This window comes from Heliangelus exortis, chromosome 1 (assembly GCF_036169615.1).
Source record: "Heliangelus exortis chromosome 1, bHelExo1.hap1, whole genome shotgun sequence".
Lineage (NCBI taxonomy): Eukaryota > Metazoa > Chordata > Aves > Apodiformes > Trochilidae > Heliangelus > Heliangelus exortis.
Genome location: NC_092422.1, coordinates 121,658,980 through 121,667,861, shown reverse-complemented (window position 1 = coordinate 121,667,861; position 8,882 = coordinate 121,658,980). Strand labels below are relative to the sequence as shown.

General features: G+C 58.0%; 2 protein-coding genes across 4 annotated transcripts; both read left to right on the top strand.

Annotated features, from left to right (window-relative positions):
• The first annotated feature begins 378 nt into the window (after positions 1–378).
• Positions 379–2,635, top strand: LOC139805588 (C-type natriuretic peptide 2-like). The gene is made up of 3 exons (XM_071764137.1): positions 379–492; positions 1,961–2,248; positions 2,497–2,635. Exons 1-2 carry the CDS (start codon positions 394–396, stop codon positions 2,228–2,230), a joined length of 369 nt encoding a protein of 122 aa, XP_071620238.1. The 5' UTR covers positions 379–393; the 3' UTR covers positions 2,231–2,248; positions 2,497–2,635.
• Positions 2,636–4,297: 1,662 nt separating this feature from the next.
• On the top strand, positions 4,298–8,647 carry GAPDH (glyceraldehyde-3-phosphate dehydrogenase). 3 transcript variants are annotated; one of them, XM_071764101.1, is made up of 12 exons: positions 4,298–4,600; positions 5,156–5,199; positions 5,808–5,907; positions 6,161–6,267; positions 6,345–6,435; positions 6,601–6,716; positions 6,835–6,916; positions 7,057–7,208; positions 7,344–7,422; positions 7,660–7,743; positions 7,888–7,985; positions 8,346–8,647. In XM_071764101.1, exons 2-12 carry the CDS (start codon positions 5,177–5,179, stop codon positions 8,413–8,415), a joined length of 1,002 nt encoding a protein of 333 aa, XP_071620202.1. In that variant the 5' UTR covers positions 4,298–4,600; positions 5,156–5,176; the 3' UTR covers positions 8,416–8,647. The 3 variants fall into 3 exon arrangements, with proteins under 3 accessions (XP_071620202.1, XP_071620213.1, XP_071620219.1); XM_071764112.1 differs by having other exon boundaries at positions 4,500–4,600; positions 5,153–5,199; XM_071764118.1 differs by having other exon boundaries at positions 4,567–4,600; positions 5,078–5,199.
• Positions 8,648–8,882: the final 235 nt, after the last annotated feature.

The window sequence follows — 8,882 nt, the reverse complement described above, 5'->3', positions numbered from 1 at the left end:
GAGCATGTTCGGTATCACTGTACAATGCAGCCTTCAATAGCCTTCTTTGGGCCGTGTCTCAAAGTGTCAACCCATTCCTGACCCTGACAGATACCTCCAGGTCCTGGCCAGCAGCAGCTCAAGTCCCATTTGTCTTCACAGACACTCAGTAAACACCTTTGTGTCCCTTTTCTTTAGAGGAAGGGGTCTTGCTGAGCTCACCCTGAAATATATCACCCTGGACAAAAGGGCTGAAAGGTTAAGGAGCTCTGGGGGGGTTGTTCAGCTGAGAGCTGGGGGCCAGGCGACTGCCAAAACCAAAGCTATAAAGGCAAAGAGGGGTTAGAAGGCTGCATCTGACACGGATGCTGCAGGTCCTGCCTTGCCTCCCACAAGCCCTGGGATAAGAAGAAGATGCTGGGGCTGCAGTCGTGGCCTTGCTCACTTTTCCTTCTCTTAGTTCTGCTCTCCGTCAGCGTTCAGACTGTATCCTTACCAGGACAGAGGCTACAGGTAAGGGGGACTGGGAAATAGCTGAGGGAGGCTTCAGGAGTGGAGGGGCAATCTGGGGAGGTCATGCTCAAACCTGGGATGAGTGGGGATCCCAGATTCCAGATAATAGAGGCAGCTGGCTATTCTCACTGCTTCCTCTGCTTCAGTACAACAGCCTCAGCTGTACAGGTGACTGTATTTTCATAACCCAGCTCCTCAGGGAGCCAGGGCAGACAGACAAAAGCTTTTTAGTGCTCTCTGGTCTGGTGCAGACTGCTTGTGGGGCTCCCCACACTGCCTGCAGAGGCTTTTAAAGGTAAAGTGCCAATGCTGCCCTGTGTCAGCTGCCACCAGAAATTGCAGTCATGCTTCTCATCATGTTCAGTGTCCTGGTTCTGATGTTTCAGAAGGAAGGCTCATCCTGTTAGGTCAGGATCTTCACTCCTAAACTCAGTAATACCCCCAAGTAGCCCACCTTTAAGGACAAAGAGCCCCTGTCAGGATGCCAGCTAAGGGCTTCTTCACTCGAGTAAATTTTTTACCTTTGGCATTTACAGCAATAATATTTTGGCCTTCAAATTTACGCAGCTCCTTCTTACCCAAATCCTAACGTGAGCCACAGCACTTTGCCTTCATGTAATTCTGGGAAAACTACAGGAAAGTAGTTAGGACATGAACTAAAATCACAAGACTGATCCTGCTATGACTCACCACTTTCACTCCTTGCTGAAGATGCCCATGTACGCTTCAGTTAACTCTGGCGAAAAGAGCTGCACAAAGGCATTTTTAGCTCAGTACCCACGTGAGGGACAGATGTGGAATGGCTACTGCAGTCTGCTTCCCTGGGCAGCCATGCCATGCACCTGCTGTGCCCACCACACCTCCTGACCCTCACCGTCTGTAGCTGGAGGTTGCTGGCAGTGCCACGGGTGTGTGATCAGCACATGCCTGCATAGACAACCTAGAGTATTCCCAGAAGTTGGAGAACCCCCTTTCCTCATATCTGCTCCCACAGCAGTCAGTCCTGCCTCCCCCTAATCTTTAGCAGCAGCTATTTGAGGCAGCTCTGTACCCCCTACCTACCAGCCCTCTGGAAAATAAAAAGGAAATGCCACAAAGCAGCCTGAGGACGCGAAGGTTCTCAGCATCAGCAAAAGAAGGGAGGACTGAAGCCTTCCAAGTACGGGGGGACACACTGTTTGACAAGATTGGGGCAATCTGCATGCAGGTAGAGGCTCAGAGCAGCTGCCTCCCTGCTCACTTGGGCAGCAAAGTCACTCAGACTGTGGAAGCTATTGCTCGAGCCCTTCCCTGTGTCTGGGTGAACACCACAGGCACAGTTCCTGCATGCAGGCACCATTTTATGTCCTGCCCAAGTCCTAGTGAAGGTGTGAGGCAGAGGGGTGCAAACGGATACAAAGTTTAATCACCAGGAGTACAGCCAATGCCACTCTCTCCCCTCTCACCTCTGTTTATCCCACCTTCCCAGGTGCTCCTTTCCCAGTTGCTGCCCCTGGAGCCTGAGTCCACGCAGGCCGAAGAGGACGCGAAGGAGGGGTCTGGCTTTGGCCCTCAGCTGCTCTCCACCCTCCCTTTCCTCCCGTCGGGGGCTAGAGCAGCCCGTTCCTCTCTATGGCGCAGAACCCTTGCCAGTCGCAAGTGGGCACTGCCTGGAGATTGGGCCTGGAAGGCCATGGCCAGGGGCTGCTTTGGGCTGAAACTGGACCGGATCGGGACCTTCAGTGGTTTGGGGTGTTAACCTTGGAGGGGCTCCGAGGTAAGACGGCCAGCAAGAGAAGGTTCGACCAAGTAGGCCAGGGAGAAGTAAGGGGACACGTGAGATAATGAACGGTGGGGAGGATCAGGAGCGAGGGGGCGGGGGCAGCAGGGCAGGCTGAGGGGGCACCACCAGCCCGGGGTGAAGGCTGAAACACAGGCCCAGCCCGTGCTACCGGGGCCGGCTGGGGCAGGAGAGCAGGCAGGCGGCACGCCGCTGCACGGCTCACCAGCCCCGCTTCTCCACAGCCGGAGGAGAGGCCTCGGAAATCAACAGGACGCCACGGTGGACGAAACCGGGAAGCTTCTGTTGCGAAGGAGAGCAGCGGCAGGGAAGCAGCGCGGCGGGACGAGGAGAAGCTGCCCGGCTTAACGTCTGCGCTTCCTCCGCCGGACCCCTGCTCCGCCGGCAGCCCCCTCAATCCTCTCCGTGCTTGAGGACTTGCTTGCTAATTAAACAGAGCTGAACTAATCGCCGCTTCCGAGCTCATCAGCAGCGAGAGACCGTGGCCTCCCCCAGGCCGGGAGGCCGTGAGGGGGCGGAGGTCGATCTGGCAGCGGGGGGCCAGGCCGGGAGATGGCAGCAGAGCCCGCCGGCCCCCGGCCCCACGCGCGGGGCCATGTTGGGTGCCCGCCGCCATTCCGGGTGGGCCGGGCAGCACGCGCGGCTGCAGCGCACCGCTGCCGGGGCCGTGGAGGAGGCGGAGGGGGGTGGAGGGGGGGAAGGACGGGCGGACAGACGGCGGGTGAGATCGACCTTGGGGGCAGGCGGGCCGCGTTGGCTCATCTCAGCCGCACTCTGCCCCCCGGCACAGAGCGCCCGGCGCTGCAGTGTTTGCCAAGCAAACATAGGGGGCCTCGTGATTGTGCAGAAGCTGGCCCCGAGAACCCCCCTTACACCTTCGGAGGGCTCGAACCTTTCCAGCCTCACTGCTGTACCACGGGAGGCACCGTCCCCTGGCCTTTAAGAAAAGGTTGTAACCTCGGCCAGGGCTAAACTTAGCCCCTCGGCAGCACCGTGAATAGCAGTGTAAGAGTTGGGTTACGTTCAAGCTGTGTGACCCCTTGCTGCCCCCCAACCCGGTACTTGTGGGGCTCCCCCAGACGTCTCCTCTCTCCTTATCCTCAGGTCCCGGCTGAAGCCTGGCTCAGCCAAGCAGCCAGCTGGACAGAGCTGCTCCCAACATCCCCTGCCAGCCCAGATCTGCATCCCCACCGTTCCCACGTCTTCCTGTAGGACCCCCTCCCTAAGGGATGGAGGCTTTACAGCATGCTCTGTGTCTCCCGCATACATGTGGGTTTGCCCTGCAGCACCTATGGGGCATGCCAGGGGAGGCAGCCAGGCACAGTTCAGAGGAGCCCGGCATGAGGGGGGTGGAGGGTTAGGGGATGTGCGGCAGGCCTGTCGGCGGCGGGTGAAGGCGGGACACGGCGGCGGACGCGGGCCCGGCAGGCGGGCAGTATTTCCGCCGTCACGTCCCGCGGGTAGCAGCAGTGCCGCAGTGCCTCATTAAGATGGTGCTCACGCTGCGGCGTATGGCCTGCCGAGGAGGAGGCAGCCGGGCTGGAGGCTCCACCCGGAGCACGCCTGCTTAAACCAACGCCGGGAGGCAAAGACAGTCGAGGGGTCCTTAGCAGGAGGGATGGAGAGTGTAGAGCTTCCAGACAGCACCTGTTGCCTCTCTGTGCTGATGAGAATGGGAGATGCTTGGGGACCCATTACTCCCTCCAGGTATTCTCACCCCAGCATCTCTGCAGCCCACTTTGCCCTCGCTTCCATGCTAGGGGGCAGGGTGGGCTGGGAGAAGGGCACGGGCTGCAGCCAGAGGGGAGATTTCTCTTTTGACACCAGGTGAAAGCAGTGCACGCCGCTCCCGGGGGCACTGGCAGCAGCGAGCCCCGGAATGGCAGCATCTCTCTGGCCATCATCGGGGGCCCTGCCCACCTTTCCAGGCTGAGGCCCAGTCACCCGTCCCCGCTCTAGGGACACCTTCCCACCTCACGGTGACGAGCCGGCTCCCTCCAAAACCGGGCCATCTCTCACCACGCCATGGGTGGCTCGGAGGGAAGGTGCTCCCCGCATCCGCCCTCCCGCGAGGACCTTAGCAGTTGACCCCACCCCCGCCCCAACGCCCGCCACGGGGCCTTTGTTAACGGAGCCGGGGGGGCCACAAGACCCAGGCAGCCGCACCCACAACACAGGCGCACGTAGCCCGGCCCGGCCCCTGCGCTCCCATTCGACGCCGGCCCGGTGGGGTGGAACCCAGTCCTCCCCCCTCCGCGTCTATAAAGGGCAGCGGAGCTGCGCTGCGCCACCTTCTCACTGCGCGCCAGGGAGGCATAGAGGCAGCAGGTATCGGGCTGGGGGCGGAGGAGGAGATGCGCAGGGGGTGGGAGAGGCGATTGGGGGAATCCCCTCACAGCTCCCTAGCCGGGAGCCGGTACCGGTGGGTGGGTGGGTGAGTGAGTGTGCGGGCGGGCGGGCCGGCCGGCCGGCCGGAGTGAGAGAGCCGGGCTGCAGTTCCCTGGCGGAGCGGGGCCGCGTGGCCGGCAGGCACAAAGGTGGTGCTGAACGGTGCGCCGCAAGATGGAGGCGGCTGGGGCGGAGTGAGAGGGGGCGGTGAGGAACGGGGGGAGGGGGCGAGGGGGGGCATATCGCCTGAAGGGGGAATGGGGTAGGTGGGGGAGGGGAGCGATGAGACGGCGGCGGGAGGGGGGGGATGGGGCAGATTACCGGCGGGGGAGGGGCGGGTTTAGAATGCGTGCGTTCGCCCACGACTCCCCCCGCCTCGGCGGTGGGCGAGACGTTAACGGTGCCCGGGGTGGTTAGGCGAGGCGCCGTTGCCGGGGGCGGTGGCCGGTTACCAGCGGGCGGTGCGGGCAGCTCACCGGCGTTTTCTGCCAGCAGGAACATCCCGAAGAGGCAAAGATGGTGAAAGTCGGAGTCAACGGGTGAGTGGTGGGGCCGGGCTTCGGCTCCGGGCGGAGCCGGGGGGGTTAGGGAAGCGGGGAGGGGTGGGGGAGAGCAAGGTCGCCTCAAGGGCGCGGGGCGATATTTGGGGGGGGGGGGGGGGATGTTTCTGTGTCCTGCTGATCCCGCTCCAGCGTAGCCCCCATGCTGGATTGAGGGGCTGGGGCAGGACGGGTTGCTGAGTCACTTCCCCCTGCAGATTCGGGGTGACTCACCACGGAAGCTAGACTGCTGCCCGCCGGTCCCGGGCACCCCGCGGGGGATCCCTGTACCCCACTGGCGGGCTGCAGACCCCATATAAAGGTTGCCCGATGGATCGTGTGTCAGTGGCGGCCCGGGGGATGTGACCTTGTGCTGCCGGGCTGAGGAGTAACCGGATCCCCGCGGCCTTCAGTAAATTTAGCGCTTGACCTTTCCGGTGTGAGGGTCTCTCTTAATCTCTAACTGAGGTGCTTCGGCCTTTGGACACTGTGCCCTCCCACCCCACTGGGCAGGGAGCGGCGGATGCTTCCGAGGAAAAGCAGCACGCTGTGCCCAGCCTGGCAAGTTCTCAGTTGGCTCCTCCTTACCCATGTCTCTCTCTCCCCAGATTTGGCCGCATCGGCCGCCTGGTCACCCGGGCTGCCGTCCTCTCTGGCAAAGTCCAAGTGGTAGCCATCAACGATCCCTTCATTGATCTGAACTACATGGTGAGCTGCCTTGCAGTGCCCCCTTCAGGCCTCTCGGAGTAGAGCTCTTCTGGCTCTGTTCTAGTAGCTTCCCAGGAAAACCTAGTGTGTGGTATGGGCACGGGGCTGGGAGGTTTGGCAGAGGCAAGTACAGGACAGTGGTTGGACAAGGTCAGTGCAGAGGTGGGAAGCTGGGACTGTGGCAAAAGCAGAGCAAGGGTAGGGTAGATGGCAGCCAGGGTGCTTAACCTTCCTCCTTTTTTCCCTGTGTTAGGTTTACATGTTCAAATATGACTCTACTCATGGTCACTTCCGGGGCACTGTCAAGGCTGAGAATGGGAAACTTGTGATTAATGGGAATGCTATCACTATCTTCCAGGAGTAAGTATCCCTTTCTCATTTGGAGGATGAACGCAGGCTTTTTGCAAAGCAGTTCTTACAATTTCATCCCTCCTCAGGCGTGACCCCAGCAACATCAAGTGGGCAGATGCTGGTGCTGAATATGTTGTGGAGTCTACCGGTGTCTTCACCACCATGGAGAAGGCTGGGGTGAGTATGCCACAGTCACATATGGGAGGAGGGAAACTGCTGTGCCTGTCTGTATGGCATATCGCCATATACAGGGTTGATTGAGGTGAGGCTGGGAGGGTGGAGAGATTGTCTAAAAAAGTGACCTGTTGGAAGGATTCCAAGTTAACTGAACCTTTTTTCCAGGCTCACCTGAAGGGCGGTGCTAAGCGTGTTATCATCTCTGCCCCCTCAGCTGATGCTCCCATGTTTGTGATGGGTGTCAACCATGAGAAGTATGACAAGTCTCTGAAAATTGTCAGGTAAGGAGAGAGGGAGATGCTTTCTAACCTGGAGCTCTCACCAGCTCTGTGGGGTCTTATTTCACATCTGCAGAGGTGTTGCCTCTGACTGATAGAACTTTCTCTTTCCCTTTTCCAGCAATGCCTCTTGCACTACTAACTGCCTGGCACCCTTGGCCAAGGTCATCCATGACAACTTTGTCATTGTGGAGGGTCTTATGGTAGGTCTGGAGCTTGGTGCTCAGGAGGCTGCTCTGTCTTCTCATGTGAGAGGAAAAGCATTTTTACTCCTCGAGTCCTCTGGGATGCATTTTCTGGAGAGTATCAGCTGTGTTCTCACTGCTGTTCTGTCTTTCTCCAGACTACTGTCCATGCCATCACAGCCACACAGAAGACCGTGGATGGGCCCTCTGGCAAGCTGTGGAGAGATGGCAGAGGTGCTGCTCAGAACATAATCCCAGCATCTACTGGGGCTGCTAAGGCTGTGGGAAAAGTCATCCCCGAGCTCAATGGGTAAGTGGTGTTGCCTCCTTGGGTGTCAGGAGGTGGCAACTGGTGCACAGCTGTTCCTGGCCTGTCCCTAGCAGAATACAGGGTTTGGCAGAGGGGTGCTGAGTGCTACTCTTGGCTGACTCTCTTCTCTCATAGGAAACTTACTGGAATGGCTTTCCGTGTGCCAACCCCCAATGTCTCTGTTGTGGACCTGACCTGCCGTCTGGAAAAACCAGTAAGTGTTGTGGACAAGGCCCTAACAGCCTCCACATCTTCCCTGCTTCCTCTAAACTTCTTTTGCCTAGAGTTACTTTCTCTGCATTGATCTCTCACCTAAGAAGATTTGATCTTGGTGAAAATAGCACCAGCCATGCATGCCTGCTGACATGTGTTGCTTCCTTTCCCCCCAGCCCCAAGAAGACATTTTGTGTGAATTGCCATCTGACTGTCTTAAATGAACCTCTCTTCTCAGGCCAAGTATGACGACATTAAGAGGGTAGTGAAAGCTGCTGCTGATGGGCCCCTGAAGGGCATCCTGGCATACACAGAGGACCAGGTAGGTAATGCCTAGTATTGTTGGCTTGTGGTTTTTGGTGAATGCTTCGTTTCTGTGGCAGGCACATGCTTACCGGTATCTTGATTGGGCACTTCTGGTTAAGGCTGTTGGTAACCACACATGTTAAAATTTTCTGTATTTCAGGTCGTCTCCTGCGACTTCAATGGTGACAGCCATTCCTCCACCTTTGATGCGGGTGCTGGCATTGCACTTAATGACCATTTCGTCAAGCTGGTTTCCTGGTAGGCACAGCCTGGGGGGGGTAATGGGGGAGACTCAAGGGCACCACTGGGTTGTCACAGACAAGTGATAGACTGCAGCCAACCATTGCCAGGTTGGCAGTGCATGGTGAGACAGAGCCCCCTGCTGAGTAGGGCGGCTCTAACATTATAAAAGAAAGTCTCAGTAGAGTGAGATTACTTACCTAAAATGAATATAGCCCTCTCTCTTCCTTATTGTATGGGATACTTCCTGCCTCCTTCACTTAGATGGTGTAGCTGCTTGGTTCAGCTGTGTGGGGTGGGGCAAGGGAGCAGGAACAATAGAGGAAGAAAATGAAATAAATGAGTCAGTCCTGACAGCACTTGTGTTTCTGTCCCCAGGTACGATAATGAGTATGGTTACAGCAACCGTGTTGTGGACTTGATGGTCCACATGGCATCCAAGGAGTGAGCCGAGCACACAGCCCCCCTGCTGCCTAGGAAGCAGGTCTCTCTTTTGTTGGAGCCCCTGCCCTTCTTCACCACCGCTTAGCTCTGCATCCTTGCAGTGAGAGGCCAGTTCTGTTCCCTTGTCTCCCCCACTCCTCCAACTTCTCCCCGAGCCTGGGGGAGGTGGAGAGGCTGATAGAAACTGATCTGTTTGTGTACCACCTTACATCAATAAAAGTGATCACCATCTGAAATGCTGTGTCTGTCTGTCAGTGGGAAATGGGGCGGGTAATAAGCCACCTTTGGACAACTTGGAGCATGCACAGGTTGGGTGCAGTCCTGGGATACCTGACTGGAAAGAACAAGTGCTCATTTCTGCATGCTGTGAGTGGGGTTGTGGTATGCAGACTGGTGAGTTACATGTGGCACAGGTAAGACTCCTATCTGTGAGCCAGAATAAGGTGTGGTGGAAGGGAAGGCAGCTCTGTT